General features: G+C 38.9%; 2 protein-coding genes across 3 annotated transcripts in view; one reads left to right on the forward strand and one right to left on the reverse strand.

The window, feature by feature from the left end:
- LOC133527638 (nose resistant to fluoxetine protein 6-like) overlaps positions 1-17,867 on the reverse strand; it is a 356,837-nt gene that overhangs the window by 259,741 nt on the left and 79,229 nt on the right. The gene's annotated exons all lie outside the window — the stretch shown is intronic.
- LOC133527943 (phospholipid phosphatase 1-like) overlaps positions 4,688-17,867 on the forward strand; it is a 63,494-nt gene continuing 50,314 nt past the window's right edge. Inside the window, exon 1 of one of the 2 annotated variants that reach the window (XM_061865144.1) lies at positions 4,688-5,234. In XM_061865144.1, the coding sequence (XP_061721128.1) occupies positions 5,133-5,234 (102 nt within the window). In that variant the 5' untranslated portion in view covers positions 4,688-5,132. Of the gene's footprint in view, positions 5,235-17,173; positions 17,775-17,867 lie in introns of those variants that run through there. The other variant, XM_061865146.1, reaches the window with a different exon arrangement.

Here is a 17,867-nt window from a genome sequence, read left to right on the forward strand (position 1 = left end):
GATTAACCGGTTTAGAACAAAAATACCGGCTTCTTCCTATGTCGCTATTTTTACGCGGCCGGCCGTCGCATCGCACGTCGAATAAACCGGTTTAGTGCGAATGCCAATTCTCGGTGTTGCTCGAAGACAGCGAGCTAAAAAAGTGCATATTTACTTTATGGATAAATTCAATTCATAAAGTGTGTAAGTATCCACTTTATGCAGCTGCGTATACCCGTATACAGTTGTCGAAATAATGACATTATGGTTCAATGGCCTCGTGGATCAATTAACTCCATTCTACCCTAATTGCAGTGTTAAAAGTTTTATTTAGAGAACTAAATTTAAATTCAAATGACCTAAAACGTTGATATCCTCATACCTACAATATCGTTCAGCTAAATTCGTCAAATTATTACTGTCGGCTCCAGCAGAGCGTGATACCTGACGCCATTTTTTGTGACTAATTGTTTACATCTTTGCTTGGAAGTTGGACCGGATTTAGTAAATAATGGTAGCATTTACTTACAATTGAGAATATTTTAATGATAACCTGAGAATGTCAATGTGGGTGAGAGAACAGTGTGAATATTTCGTAAATATTTTTTATTTATTATAAAAAAGAGAAGTTACATTCATTATTTTTAATTATCTGCCAAACCGAATAGCAGTTTTGTTGGCAGAAAACTTATTCTACCCACTACCATTGTAAAGTAAGTTAATGCTTACTTAAGTTTTAGCTGTGGGAGTTCTATTTCTTACAAACAGTTTTACGTAACAAACAAACTTTAAATAAAAACATTTAGGTTATAATAAATGTGACGTTTACACAATAAATGTGTTGCCAACTACCTACAACCTACAAGTCGACACTCCGTTGGGATGTGTCATGGCAGGCAGGTGGCTAGGCAAGCACACGATCACAATTTGTATTTTATTTACCACCTTGTCATACAACGGAGTTAAGACGTCACAATAAACATTAATAACAACAATAAACTAACTAAATGAACAAAATAATTTTAAATGGTATTTATGGAATGAGGAAAATAGTAGAGTCCTTTGATTACACCATTGTGTTTATTTCAATACCTATTTACTAGAGATGCCACGAATATTCGGCAACTATTCGGTATTCGGCGTATTCGGCCACTGATTTAGATTTCTTTATTTCACGATGAAAATTTCACTATAAATTTGCTACATTCGTCAAAAGTATGTTTATATTCTCATCATGATCGTCAAACATAACATTATAAATTAAAAACAATAAAATTAAAACACTTCCGAATATTCAGTATTCTGCCGAATGTTACCTACTATTTGTACGAATACCGAATATCTATTAACCTACCGAAAAATAAAAAATAAAATTAAACTATAAAAATAATCGCAAACCACTTTTTTAATATATAATTATTGGGAAGTTATTAAATACGAAGACCCTTTTTGAGCATTTTTGTAAGTAATCATTATTTTATTGATAAAATGCATTATTAATTAAACACTGTCTTAAAAACCAACTAGGTATAAAATAAAAACTAAACTAGCCATAAAATAAAACTACTTAAAAATTTAACTAATATTAAATAAAACTAAAACTAAAAGAAAATTAAAGTAATATATCACAGTAATAATAACAAATAATTTTATTTTTATCATGGCTTACATTTGATTTACTCTAACTGCATTCACTAGTTCTGTCTGAGCGGCAATAATTAAATCTTAGCGAAGTTGTGCTCAGAGGGCCTACCGCGAACCACGTTCGACGTGTTGCCTCTCTGTCGCACTTGTAAATTTGTACGTAAGCATGACAGGGAGGCAACACGTCGAACGTGGTTCGCGGTAAGCCCTCTGTTTGCGAAAACTTTTCACAAAGAAATGTCATTCAAATAGTAGGAACCGTCTATTAGATGAACAAGTATTAGAAGATATACTTTACGGAGTGTGGATTTAAAAGGAGTGAAATCTCTTATGGTAGAACTGCTGCAAAAGTGTCCAGCTGTCAGCTATAAATAATAGTTCCAAATCTCTCCAGAGTAGCGCTAGAGTAGCTAAGAACCTAGGCGTTATTGACGGAGTGAAGTGCGCTGTCTATGATTTGATTTTTTGTCAAGTATTCTAGGTATTGTAGCGCCACCTATTTAAGGTTTTTTGGCGACACTTTTTGGTACAAGAAGATTAAATTTAATTCCTTATCTCTAACTTCCATAATATACTTGGGAAAATCGGTCACCGAATGTCACATACAAAAATCGTTCCATCTAAACAGGCGCCACTAAATATTTAATTTAATGTAAACCTTAACACAACACCATAAGGTCTATAAATGTCTAAGTATTAGTGTAATATACTTAGTGAGTCATCATATTGCGGAACCTGCCTCAGCCGTGTAGTCACCGCTACGCATTCTAGATACAGGGGCCTACCGCGAACCACCTTCGACGTGTTGCCTCTCTGTCACACTTGTAAATTCGTACGTAAGTGTGACAGGGAGGCAATACGTCGAACGTGGTTCGCGGTAGGCCCTCTGTATTGAGCGCTTAGCGAACCGGTGAAAGAAGAGCTCTTGAATTTGGTACTGAATATCTTGGAGGACATACTAGTTCCTTCTCAAATTTGATTTTTTTTTTAATATCTTCGTCACGCTGACGGGAGCGGTTCCTAAAATAAGTGGGATAAGGAGAACTGCAGTTTCAGCGAAAAATCCTGCTTAAAAATCTCAGAAGTCGAGATTTCGTTCTCGACAGTTTCCTCATCCAAAACTTAACCAATTGTTACGAAATTTTGGAAACGGAATGAGGAAGAAACCATCTGTGTCTGACTATTTTGATTTTTGCGATTAATGTTACCGATTTTGTATGATAGGTTTCTTTTACGGCGCATTTATTTGGGAGTTTTAGCGCTTTTTAAAGTAAACTAATATATAATATAAAAAAAATATTGAATATCAAAAAAGCAAAACATGCAGACACAGGTTCTGGTAATATTGAACTCATATAAAAAAAATCACACCAAAAACATTTTCATGTAAAATGTTGTCAAGACGAAACCATAAGGCTTGCACTCTGTCAAAAAGTTATCAGATCTCTTGTAGAGCCAAGCTTCTTACTCTACAAGCCCCTAACTTCACAAACTCTAGACCTCAGTCAAAATCAAAATATGTGGCTTGGCCATTTCGTTACTACAAGAACTATTGATAACAGAAAGGTAATTAACATTTTTCACGCTACACCTATGATGGTAGCGAAACGGCCAAGCCACATATTTTGACTCAGGTGTAGAGTTCGTGAAGTTAGAGGCTAATAAAAGAACGAACAAAGTTGTTTGCGGCAGGCCCCCTGATGGTACACCTCATGCGGGCAATGGGAATACATACACTAAGTCGAGTACACACGGCGGCTCACGCGGTGAATCATAAAGATATGTTACGAGAATAAGATGTAAACTTACTAGATGTGGCTAAACGTGACCAGTGGGCGGAGATGGTCAGACTTACTCCGTTGGTTCAGCGACCCAAAATGACACTTGACCTCCGACATAAGTCAACGCCACTACTTTTCTCATTCCTGTGCGACTTCTCGCCAATTGTTGACTCGAAGTTTGCGCAGATCCGCCTCCACCATGTCGCTCCAGGGATGCCTGGGGCGTCCGATAGGACGTTCTCCTGCGAGGCGACACAGTTACGCTCTATTCACGTTCCGATCTTCATCTTCTCTCAAAGTAGCCCAACCAACGGAGTCTATGAACTTTACTTTCTCTCATGATGTTAGGTTCAGCCACTAGGTCTTCAAATCTCACGGTTCTTAAGGAGTGTCCAGCTTCCATACGGTCTTATCGGTGGTGGGAAGTATATCTTTATACTTGGCAATTATTAACAGATATTTGGTTAGAAGAATCTACTGTACAGTACCTGGCGATAAGTTTTTCGATATTCGCTAAAGGCTTTGAAATGTTTAATATTGAACCGACACAAAGGCAAACGCTTTTAAATCGAAACATAGCAACCAGTTACACCCACCTTGCAACGAACATGCGATTTAAGATAAATTGCGGCGTACGATTGATTGTTAATGATAAAACACACACGTACCCTATGACATGCTAGAACGGTCCGGTCCCGGGCTGAGGCGTCGGATACTGGATCGGTGATCAAGCGATGCATTCTATAAAAAACTAAGTCACAGAATAAATAATAGTACTACCGCACAGAAATGACACTTCCTAAAAAACCGAAGTTTGGCAGCGATTCAGGGACTAATCATGCTGTCCATCCCTTTTGGCTATTTAAGGTTGTCAAAATTCAAGTCATTATCTTATCTGTGCTGCACGCATAGGGACGGCAAGTTGTACCAACCCTGATAATTTCTCGGAGCAATGCTGAGTCGAACGGGGACGAGAATGCCCGAAAGTAGGATTGTCGCCTCACTGACGAAGTGTCGTCGGATGCCTCGGCCTGGACCTGAAGGCCTACCGCGAACCACGTTCGACGTGTTGCCTCTCTATCACACTTACGCACAAAATTACAAGTGCGACAGAGAGGCAACACGTCGAACGTGGTTCGCGGTAGGCCCTCTGAAGGCCTATCGCGAACCACGTTCGACGTGTTGCCTCCCTATCACGCTTACGTACGAATTTACAAGTGCGACCGTGAGGCAACACGTTGAACGTGGTTCGCGGTAGGCCCTCTGGACTGTCCTAGCGTGAATCATCCTATACTCGTAATCAGCATTAATTGGCCTGCGATTTGCGGCAAGGTGAGTGGAGCTGTTAAATAAAACCCGTTCGCAATCTTATCTCACTCTCAATGCCACATCCAGCACTCTACACTCGTTATTCAAATTGCGTACGCGCCGACCGGCACAACTAGTAAAGTTAGTCTCTTGACAGAACTCACACACGCTCCCGCGTGTTGACATAACACGCGCGATCTTCACCTGTTTTCACTGCAAACAGCTGTTTCGACTCGCGCGCATGTCAACTGAGCGATCGTCTTTTGGTTTTCCTTGTTCGAAAATCGATGGTTGTGTGAAAACTTTCGTCCATTGATGGTCGTCTTTTGATTTGAATAGTTTAAAATTATTCGCACGCGAATGGTCTTTTTGTTTCGCGGAACTAAATTGTGAGGTATTGAAAGTGTTTTTGGTGTCAAAATGATGCGTTCTTTGAATTGTGTGTCCCCGAATAATTTCAAAATAACAGCACCAACGGAAAGTACGGAGGTTTTTGCGATTGAGACTTCCATGGCGGGATCGGTGAGTTTTTGTTACTAATAATCTTATTTTACGTAAGTTCAGATTAATTCTCAACATACATTATTTTTTAGAAGATGTCAATCTATTTTACGTTCTGTTAAATTCAAATGTTTCTAATAAGCCTGCTATCTTATTCGCATTTTGGAAGTTTTTGGGGTACAGTACCATTGACATATAAAGTAAGGATGCTAAGCTCGAAAAATTTCGTACATTGCCCCTTCATTTCCCGTCTCTACCGCACGTGTGTTATTATTATATTGCTGTCCCACCCGTAATGCGGGCGGTCAATGCCCCTGTGCAAGCGGGACAATACTAGTGTTGGTAGGAATTCGAGTCTTTTGAGTCTAAATTGAAGAACTCGACTAGTTTTTACGAGACTCGGGGCTTAAAAAACTTCTGAATCTTTTAAGTCCCGAGTCGAGTCCCTTATTGAGTCTTTTTAAGCGCAACTCAAAAGAACTCGATCCCGAATAAAGACTCAGTCAACAATTTTATAGGTTTTGCCTAAACTACAGTAAAGGAAATAGGCGTTATTGTAGTCCTTAACTGTGCGTTTCTCCAGGAACTTTCCGCCTCGCACAGTTAAACTATGGAATGAACTGTCGCCTGCGGTATTTCCAGTCCGATACGACCTTCAAACCTTCAAGAAAAGAATGTACTCCCATCTTATTTATTTATTTCATTTCATTTGGAAGTTATTGGTAAAAAAATACAAGTTCTCCGAAAAGGACTCAAGTCTCTAATAAATCAGCTGGCCCCGATCAGGTGCCAGCCTTGTTTTACATAAACTGCGCCAAAGCATTAACCAAACCCATTTCACTACTGTTCCGTCGTTCATTCGCGGAATGTACCGTTCCCGCGATCTGGAAATCGGCTTTCATAACTCCAGTTTTAAAAAAAGGTTCAAAAACAGATGTTTCCAATTACAGACCGATTTCTAAATTATGTATCTTGGCCAAGGTATTAGAAAGAATAGTCCACATGCAGATTTCGTCAGCATTAAGAAATTGTATAGATAACACTCAACATGGTTTCATACAACGTAGGTCCACGGTGTCTAACCTGGCTCTGTTCAATGACTTTATCTCTGAGTCTATGGACAATGGTCATCAGGTGGATGTTATCTATACAGATTACAGTAAAGCTTTCGATCGTATTGACCATGATATTCTATTATCTAAGCTTTACTTGATTGGTATTAGAGGGGATCTCTTAAGATGGTTTAAGTCGTACATAAAAAATCGGTGCCAGTCGGTGGTGATTAATAATTATATGTCGAGCTGGGTATCTATCCCAAGTGGAGTCCCCCAAGGGTCTTTATTGGGCCCACTTCTATTTAACATCTTTGTTAATGACATAAGTAGCTGCTTCCAGTTCTCTAAGTTGCTCAGCTTTGCTGATGACATGAAAATTTTTGCTAAAATTAGCTCACCGGCTGATGCATGTGCACTACAATCTGATCTAAGAAGGCTGGATGCCTATTGTATTATAAACAAATTAGATTTGAACCCCACTAAATGTTTTACAGTAACCTTTTCTCGTAAATTAAATAACATTTGTACCCCATATTCACTAAAAAGTAACATTCTTCAGCGAGTTGGAAGCATGAGCGATTTAGGTATTATTCATGACTCCAAACTTATTTTTAGTGAACACATTGATAATATAGTAGGTAAAGCTTCCAGGTCACTTGGTTTTATAATGCGTAGTTCAGTTTGTTTTACCCATCCTAAAACTCTGAAAATCTTGTATTGCGCTTACGTGAGAAGCAAACTAGAATACGCATCTCAAATATGGAATCCTCAGTATCAAATTTATGTTGATAGGGTTGAGAGATTACAGTCAAAATTTATAAAATTTCTTTGTTATAAAATGCGAGTCAACTATAGTTCTATCGACTATCTCAAGCTGTGTAAGAAACATCATTTGATCCCACTTGTTAAGCGCCGTGAAATTGCAGATATAGTGTACTTAGTCAATATTATTAAAGGTAATGTAGATTGTCCAAATTTGCTTAATAAGATCTCTTTTAATATTCCGTCAAGGAGGCTAAGGCATTTTCGTCCCATTAGTAATTACCAAGCTACTACTAGGTATAGGAAAAACAGTTTCATATGCAGGGCAGGCATGAGTTTAAATAAAGTTTCTATAAATTGTGATATCGACATATATAATGATAGCATAGCAGTAATAAAAAGAAATTAATTAGACACTTCATGGGTGACAATAATTCTGGCGCAGGTCAAGGCTCGGTGCATTGTTGAATATGTACTCACAGGATTTAACTACTTTTTCTTTTTTTAATTTATTTTTTGTAAAAATAATCATATATATATATATAGATCTGTTCTTATGCTGTAGGAACTTGTATGTGTAAATTAAGATAGGCAAAAACTTTTTATAATTTATTGTATTTTTATAAGTGAGAACCTGTAATTGGCTCTGTAATTCTATTGGAAGTTCTAGATATATATAGCGCTGTTGGTTTTCCATATACTAAAAAAAAAAAAATAAATAAATAAATAAATAAATTAAAAAAAAAGACTCGGAGTTCTAATAAGTTGAAAATAACTCGAGTTTCGTCTTAATTATAAGAGTCTAAAAAAATGAGTCGAGTCTTAAAGCAGAGGACTCAAAGGACTCGAGTCTTAACTTAACCAACACTAATTGTGGCAATACCTATACCTATAGTTTGAGCAGTGTTGGCCGAACGTTACCTAATTATAATTGACCATTAAAAAAATGTATGATTTATGTTATGTATATCCATGCTACAAAAGACTCGGGGTTCTAATAAGATGAAAATAACTCGAGTTTCGTCTTAATTATAAGAGTCTGAAAAACTGAGTCGAGTCTTAAAGCAGAGGACTCAAAGGACTCGAGTCTTAACTTAACCATCACTAATTGTGACAACACCTATACCTATAGTTTGAGCAGTGTTGGCGAACGTTACCTAATTAGAATTGACCATTAAGGATGACTCACGCTAGACCGGGCCGGGGCCGGGCCGGAGCTTCCGGCGCTTCGTTTACTATGGAAATCACCACATGATCAGAGGGCCTACTGCGAACCACGTTCAACGTGTTGCCTCTTTGTCGCACTTGTAAATTCGTACATAAGTGTGACAGGGAGGCAATACGTCGAACGTGGTTTGCGGTAGGCCTGCAGCGCCTAGCCGTCATAGAAATTGACATGTCAGACGCCTCGCCCCGGGCACTGCCCGGTCTAGCGTGAGTCTTCCTTTAACCAGCACAGATATTTGTTCCATACATGAGGATATGTTCTATGTATTTAAGAGCCCTTATTCCTTGGAGCGTTCTCCGATTTCACGAAATGACGCTCGATAGATGTTGCTATTAGTATCTGTTATTATTGGGTATAGTTGTTTGGCTTATGATAATATATCTCTTTATTCTAACCTTCTAATCACCTTAGGCTGGTCCAGATAATGCACTTATAGGTGTAGTAAAACTTTCATGGTTGTCGAGTTAATCGAAATTTTCCGTCTTTAGTTTTAACTTCAAGAATTAATATGTAAGTACCTACCTACATCCAACTGTGAAGTAACCTTTAATATTCTGTTTAAAGTCGGTTAAAAAACGCACAGAATGTAAGAAAATTTAATTTTAACTGTCGTGAGACATATTTATTTCATATTTATTTATTTATTGCAACCATGGTATTATCGATATTACAAAGTCTGGGTAGTTCCACATGGACCCTGTAAGGGCATAGCAATATAAAGTGCATAGGGTCTAATCTTAAAACTATGTGTATAATATAAAATTAAGTAAATTTAATACATGAATTATAAATAATTACAACATAATATTGTACAGAAACAGTAGATTAAAATAAAATGAATACAGAAATAAAATAAAAATACCCCACAAACTATTAGCCCCGTCAAAAATTAACTTTTAAGCCCCGAACTGTTCCCTACCTGGCCCAAACGTTCCAAAAATATGCCAGCTGCGTTGCCACGCTGAATGGCTAAGGATATTTGTTGGACCAGATAAGATCCAGCCCGGGGGTCGCAGCCTCTGTCCCTCAACCGGCGTCCAATATCTCTAACCAATGTTTTTACTTTGTCCAGTAAATTTAATAGTTTGTACATATGAAAGTTATACTGAATTAAATACAAATAGCCAAATATTTAATTATTAAGTAATGTCAAATTAATAACTATAGTGTCATACTAGAGTCTGTGCGGAAAGAGAAGAGTCGTGGAATGTATTGGGCCCCATACATTCCGCGACTCTTCTCTTTTCGAACAGACTCTAACATTAAAGTAATCCTACGGATGACACTCACTTTTTTTTATTTAGTCACTCGCGCGCATGTTTCTTGAGAAAGGAGCTTGGTCTTTCTGAAGTCGCGCTAGTGACTAAAAAATACTTGAGTGTCATCCGTAGAATTATATTAATGTAAGAAAATGTTGGAATAGAATGTATATATACGAGGGTCATGCCAAAAGAAATTAGATACTCAAAAGTTACCGACTTTATTCTTTATTACAGCTATCTATTTTTTCGAAGTAGTCACCGTGAACACGTATACACTTTTCCATCCGTCTAAACCACTTAGAAAATACCGATGACCACTCTTCTTTAGATACCTCAGAAATTTCATAATTATACGCAGCCAGGGCATCTTCTTTGTTCTCAAATCGCCTTCCTTTTAATTTTTCTTTAATTTTGGGAAATAAGTAAAAATCGCAAGGGGCTAGGTCGGGGGAATATGGCGGGTGGGGCAAGATAGTCACGTTTTTTGAGCTGAAATAGTCAAGTGTTCTAGCAGAAGTGTGAGGGGCAGCGTTGTCATGGTGCCAGAGCAGGTGCTGAGTTCCCGATTTCGGCCGCTTGTCACACCAAGCTGACAGTACTCTGGGGGCACAAACTGTCACATACCATTCAGAGTTGACTGTCCTTTGATCTTCTAGCACTATCGTAGCAATATGTCCCGTCTTGCAGAAAAATGAGGCAATCATTTGTTTTTGTGTACTTCGGGTTCGGCGACATTTTGTTGGCGTCGGCTCATCTTCAAAACACCATACTGTGGACTGCCGCTTTGTTTCGGGGTCGTAGTTATATAGCCATGTTTCGTCACCTGTAAGTATATCATATACATTTTTTTTCTCGCCAGCGTCGAATTTATCTATCATAAATTTGCACCAATCTACGCGGCGGTCTTTTTGCAAATCGGTGAGTTTGTGCGGCACCCATCTTGAACAACGCTTATGAAGGGCCAGATGATAATGAATTATAGTTTGCAATGCTGCTGATCCAATACCCAGCTCACGCTCGAGCTCTGCATATGTAATTCGTCGGTTCGCACGAACATTTTTTTCCACAGCCTGTACGTTTTCTTGAGTGACTGCGGTTGGCGGCCGTCCGGTCTTCGCCTCATCTTCAAAGGTCTCTCGTCCCCTTTTAAATTCAGCAAACCAATTAAAAACAGTTGCACGTGAACAAGCAGACTCGCCAAAAGTTGAAACTAAAAGTTCAAAACACTCTTGAGGTTTTAAACCTTTTTTAAAATCATAATAAATCATAACACGAAAATCACGTCGAGTGAGCTCCATTGTTGCGAAAATTTCCCTCCAAAATTACCCAGAAAAAAAATAATTAAAAAAGGAATCCTAACATTTTCCGAGTGTTCCATATTTGAATTTATTAGCAAATAACCTACCTTTACAATGGTGTATAACTGGCCAGTATCGATCAAATGACCATAGAGTATCTAACTTCTTTTGGCATGACCCTCGTATATATATATATATATATATATATATATATATATTTTATAAATATTATAGGACATTATTACACAAATTGACTAAGTCCCACAGTAAGCTCAATAATGCTTGTGTTGAGGGTACTTAGACAACGATATATATAATATATAAATATTTATAAATACTTAAATACATAGAAAACACCCATGACTCTGGAACAAATATCCATGCTCATCACACGAATAAATGCCCTTACCAGGATTTGAACCCGGGACCATCAGCTTCGTAGGCAGGGTCACTACCCACTAGGCCAAACCGGTCGTCAAAACACATCATCATCATTATCGATGTATAATTAGCTATTTTTCAACAGTTAATTGTGTCGCGTACATAATTGTGCAGTTATTTTTTATACTTACGCCCCGCATATATTATAACGTGAAACCTCGTTTACGTAATCAGTTAACTAGCATATATTTTATGATTCCATAATTTTATGACTCAACTCTCCATGTTACGCTCGTTGGTTTTACTTAGAAACTTAATATAACACACATGTTTAAATGTAATGGTAAAAAATTGCATAAACCATAATTTCGTGGAACATAAGGCTGCGTTTCCACCAGAGATGCGCGAATATGCGTTGTGCGCGAGCAATACAATAGAATATTATCCAGTAGAGGTGAATTAAGTGATTCTATTGGTTCTTGGTTCTTAACAAACACATCGCTTGCAACGCATCCTCGAATATCACTGGTGGAAACGCAGCCACAGTAAATTTTAAGATTTTTTGCCAGGCGTTTTGAAGGAAAGCATCGGGTGCGTAATGTGTACTGCGTTTCACATTTTTTTCTTTTTTTTTTGACTCATGGTTCAAAACTTAGAGCAGGGGGGACACATTTTTGTCCTTTCGGAGCGATTATTTCCGAAAATATTAACTTTATCAAAAAATGTTTTGTAGAGACCCATATTTGTTTCGAAAAACCTATCCAAGGATACCTAACACACACTATTGGGTTAAAGCAAAAAAAAAAAACATTTTGTATGGGAGGCACACGAAAACAAAATTATAGTTTTATTTTACCTTTCTGTTGCAATCCATGATTTATGTATCAGTAGGTGTTTTTAGCACCGATCACGGAGCAAAGCCGCGGACGAATAGACAGACGGACATGGCGAAAGTGTTTCTAGGTGTCAACGAAACCCTGAAAATGGCTTCCATGATTTCGTCAATCTCAAACATGTACTCATAGAGCATGGACGTATTGTCCGTTGTTCGGTAGTTGCTTTTAGTAAAGTGATAACTTGACTTTCGGATCAGCCATATAACCGGCGGGGCCAGCGAGTACTGTTCTGAAGACCTTGACTGGGAAGCCGAGGTAACGGAAAACCACGAGCCAGATGGTCGGACGATATCAGAAAGACGGCGGGGCCGACCTGGCATAACCCTAAAAATGGCTTCCATGATTTCATCAATCTCAAACATGTGCTCGTAGAGCATGACGTAATGACGTTGTTCGGTAGTTTCTTTTAGTTAAGTGATAACTTGACTGTCGCTGGGATGATGACCGACGGGGCCAGCGAATACTGAAGGCCTACTGCGAACCACGTTCGACGTGTTGCCTCCCTGTTTCACTTAAGTACGAATTTACAAGTGCGAAAGAGGCAACACGTCGAACGTGGTTCGCGGTAGGTCTTCTGTTCTGAAGACCTCGACTGAGAAGCCGAGGTGTCAGAAAACCACAAGCCAGACGGTCGGATAACATTAGAAAGACGGCAGGGCCGACCTGGCATAGAACCGTTGCATACAGAACAACATGGAAATCCATGAAAGAGGCATATGTTCAGCAGTGGACGCGAATATGCTGAGAAGAAGAACTTGACTTTATACCCACGATGGATTCCTGCGTGTTGACTAAAAATGGTTAAACGAGTTTCAAGACTATTCTTCATTTGAAGCAGACTTTCATGTAGTTCACTGCATAATAAGCTATCAATATCAATCAATTTCTTCTTCTTCTTCTGCTGCCATGCCCTAGCGAGCGTCAGTGGCCACCTTTGCAAGCATGCGGCCCGTCGGATGGTAACCAGTCACCGTAGTCTATGGACGACTCCAAAACCGGAGATATTACATACGTGTTGACGACCGTTTAAAAACCCGTACACTCCTTCTTTGAAGAACCCCATATTGTAGCCCTTCGGGAAAACCTCGACAGAGTGCTCATTCTACAGCCGAAGCGTCCGCGGGAGGAAATTCCTCTTAAACCGCACAGTATTTAGGTTCTAGGGTGTGAGGATGAACACGCTGCCGATGGCGAGCGGTGCGGTGATAGAAAGTGACCGTTGGCATCACGTCTAACAATTCCTCATAGCACAGCCCATTGTACAAACTGTAGAACACACACAAGGAGGTAAAGATTAACTAAACAGTCTTAAAGTCTCTCGCGCAACATCTTCCTTCCTAGCCTTGGCCCGGCATTTTGCCACGGCTCATGGGCTGCGAAAGCGACTGCCTTCCAACCCAGAGGGTATAAACTAGGCCTTATTGGTATTAGCCCGGTTTCCTCACGATGTTTTCCTTCACCGAAAAGCGAATGGTAAATATCAAATGACATTTCGTACATAAGTTCCGAAAAACTCAAACCGAAGCCGGGGTTTGATTGAACCTGCGACCTCCGGATTAAAAGTCGCACGCTCGTACCGCTAGGCCACCAACGCCTATGGGTACGTAATCTATTGTAATGATTTGATTATCAATGATGCGTTACGTATGATTATGTTACATCAAGGTTGTTTAACCACGCGCGGTGAGGCGTGAAGAGTGATTATAACGGTAGCATGCGTGTTGGATGCTGTTTCTAAGTACTGATGGATCATTTATATATAAATATCTAGAAAATAGATAATGTATACCAGGGATAGAATGCCAAGGGGGGGGGGGAGGGGGGGCAAGTCTCATCTCTTCAAATAAGCTTAACTGCTACATAAGTTTTGCGGGAGATTTTATTTGGCAGTTATATTATACCATGACGGTGGCAAACAAGCATACGGCCCGCCTGATGGTAAGCAGTCACCGTAGCCTATGGACGCCTGCAACACCAGAGGCATTACATGCGCGTTGCCGACCCTTTAAAAACCTGTACACTCCTTTTTTGAAGAACCCCATACTGTAGCGCCTCGGGAATACCTCGGCAGGAATCTCATTCCACAGCCAAAGCGTTCGCGGAAGGAAATTCCTCTTAAACCGCACAGTACGCGACCATTTAATAAATTAGTATTTAATAATTTATTTATTTAGTTAATTAGCTATCCAATAATGTACTTGGTACATTGTGAAACAGGCCCTAAGTAAAATAAATATGAGCCACAAGGATTCACCTGAACAACTAGAAATAGTTAACAACATTAAGACAACCATTAAGAAGAAAATGAATAAAAAAGTACAAAATAAAAAAAAAAACTATAAAATACATACTTTAAAGCCTATTTCACAATGTCCAAGTATTGGATAGCTAATTAACAAATAAATTAATTGCCAGATAAAACTACGTTGTAAAGGTATTTATCTACTGCTTAAGCTTATTTGAAGATCATGAAACGCCAACGATGACTATTTGTTCGATAAGTGACAAGTAGCTTATTCACAGGCCCTTAGTACATACATACATACATACATATAATCACGCCTATTTCCCGAAGGGGTAGGCAGAAACCACGGATTTCCACTTGCTACGATCCTGACATACCTCTTTCGCTTCCTTCACTTTCATGACATTCCTCATACACGCTCGTCGGTTTAGGGTGCTCTTGGCCTGGCCTTTCTTCAGGATTTCCCCGATTTGATCAGAGAAAGTCCGCCGAGGCCCTTAGTATGTATAAATATCCTTCTATCGGAGCGTCGTGATTTATTTCTATGCATTATACTGACTTACGAGTATGCCATTGTATGATAAGATCATATCACTGAAACAGAATGTTTACATTCACTTAATACAAATCCGAAATGAATTAATGATATTAGTGATAAAAAATATTTATTTAACATTCATATCTGCACTGTTTCTTTATCAGATGAGTGATAATACTTATGTTTAGCAAAGATATGGATATTATCTGCTTTAAATCGTGAATCATCTGCATATTTTTTAAGTTACACATTAAATAGGTACAACTTGAGAGGAAAGATTAAATAGTGGTCAATTTCCATAGAAAGGTTCTTGATATTTTCCTCTCAGAATTTTGGCCATAGTTTTTTTTTTCATATGAGTTCAATATTACCTGGACCTGGATCTGTATACATTTTGCTTTCTGGATATTCTTGTTTTATACGAATTAGGTTACTTTAAAAAGCGATAAAAACGGCTAAAGAAATAATATAAATAAGCCATAAAGAGACGCCTAGCATACAAAATCTGCAACACAAATAATATCTTGCTCATTCCGATCGAAAAAAGTTTTATGTCTGCACAAAGCCCGGCCGACGTGAATCGGCATCTATTCACGGGAATACGTCGATTTGCCAAAAAGATCTTCGTATTCGTAGATGCCGAAGTTCGCGATCGCAATCAGACATCTCCGACTACCACAGATCGGCTCCGACGAGGGCTGCACAGTACCGACGATGGCCGAATAGCTCCGAGGAGGGCCAATTAGTGCTCGCAAGATCCAACCATCGCCGACGACGGTGGAATAGCGCCGAGGACGTCTGGCCGCAACCGATGCAGCCACGTTTGATTCATCTCTACATTGCGGAACACGAGAGCAAGGGCAAAAATCTCTAATAAAGAGAAAAATTATCGTCATCATTGACCAGATCATCTGTTGTAGATGCTTGTTGCGGTGCTTGTGGGTTTATGGGGTCACGCAACGCCGTTAATGCCTATAAAGTCCTACAGCAGCGAGACATTTCTTCCCACATCGATCGCTCACAAATCGCGAGTCCGTAGGAGGTGGTAGAGCGCGACGAAGACTTTTCTGCTTAAGGTGCTCCAGCCAGTCATCGTCGTGCTTCGATGTTCCGTCTTTAATGTCGTGACGCCATTCCGGTCTCATCTCGGCGCGTTTCTCCCAACCGTCGGTCCCAATGCCAAAACTGTCCATGTCCCGCTTACAGGAGTCCTTAAATCGTAGAGTTGGACGCCCAAAAATCCAATCTAATCCATTAATTGCGACATAAGTTCAGTTGATTTGACTCCTGAGTCCGAAATCCGTACCGGTGTCTTAACTTCCGACGGAGGATGCGACGGCTGAATCTGCTGCTGCATTCGGATTTTCCGATTCCACGTCGACATATGTGGGGGAACTCTAAGAACCCACAACACAAGCCTTGTTGTGCTTACTGTGGGACTTAGTCAATTTGTGTAATTATGTCCTATAGTATTTATTTATTATTTTCAGATCGCTGGTCTCTATTGCCTCTGAGGCCAGTGCTAAAGATATAATCTCTAATATTTTATCGTTATACCTACTAAAATATCTTCAATATAATTGATTTCTTATCATTATCATTCGACCTTCTCTAATCTCTAATAAACAGTTTTCTATCTCTTTGTGCTAAACTGCAGGAAGTAGATCAAAAACAGATAAACTTGCCACAAACAATGAATGAAATAGACTGTCAATCTCTTGTCGACACAATCCCAATAAAATACATATAACCTTTTTTTAGCGCAGGGTATCCATGAGACTAGAGTTTGTAATCCGGATTCGAAATGTATGAAATTATACTGATCTGGATCCGCGGATCTTCCCATACATTTCAGAGCCATCGTGCAAACCCTACATGAGACCCAATTTATTCTGGTTCACCTGCAGTCTATTGAGCTCCTAAGACAAATGATTGTACATATTCCACAATATACTTTGAAAATAACTAAGATATGTTTTTATAGAGATTACATGTCTCTATTATATACTGGTCTGTATATTCCTTATCAGTAGAACACTCAATGTTGTCAAAGCAAGGATATCATTATAATCAACTATAAATTGAAAATTTATCGTATTGCAAACATTAGAATTAATTTACATTGTGTGAGACATACTGTGAATTTTAATAAGACTATAAATACATTAAATTCGTGTAATTAATAGATCGCGTTTTATACCAATTCCCGCGCAATTCGCTATTCTACACTCAGTAGCTTTCTTCATAATTTTTTTCACGGTTATTAGGTACGCTTTTTCGCTTTGAAGTGAGTGATAAGTGATATTAATTTTGACGACCGGTTTGGCCTAGTGGGTATTGACCCTGCCTACGAAGCTGATGGTCCCGGGTTCAAATCCTGGTAAGGGCATTTATTCGTGTGATGAGCATGGATATTAGTTCCTGAGTCATGGGTGTTTTCTATTTATTTAAGTATTTATAAATATTTATATATTATATATATCGTTGTCTTAAGTACCTATTCTCAACACAAGCCTTATTGAGCCTACTGTGGGACTTAGTCAATTTGTGTAATAATGTCCTATAATATTTATTTTAATTTTAAATACAGTTTACATGGCTATAAATATTTAACTAATAATTTCTAGTGGCTTTGTGTGCTGAAGACGCGAGCATAACTTAAATTGAATAAATATATAGCTCCGCAATTAAAAAAAAATCCAAAAGCTGAATCGACCAAAAATCTAATTTATCATCGAACCTGCTCACAAGATTTTACGAGAATCGGTTGAAAAGTTGAAGATCCCGACAAACGAAAGCATTTTTTGCCCAAGCTGAGGAGACCTTCGCTGTCGCTCGGCCAATTAAATTTTGAGTAAAAATGGTCCTTCCATGCTCAACCAGTGAAACAGAACCGGTAAGTCAACTAAATCAACAATAAGCTTCCACCGCAGCCTATGAACGCTTGCAACCCCATTGGAGTCCCAACGCGCAGAGTCGTTTACGGCTA

The sequence above is a fragment of the Cydia pomonella genome, chromosome 18, assembly GCF_033807575.1.
Source record: "Cydia pomonella isolate Wapato2018A chromosome 18, ilCydPomo1, whole genome shotgun sequence".
In the NCBI taxonomy this organism is placed as follows: domain Eukaryota; kingdom Metazoa; phylum Arthropoda; class Insecta; order Lepidoptera; family Tortricidae; genus Cydia; species Cydia pomonella.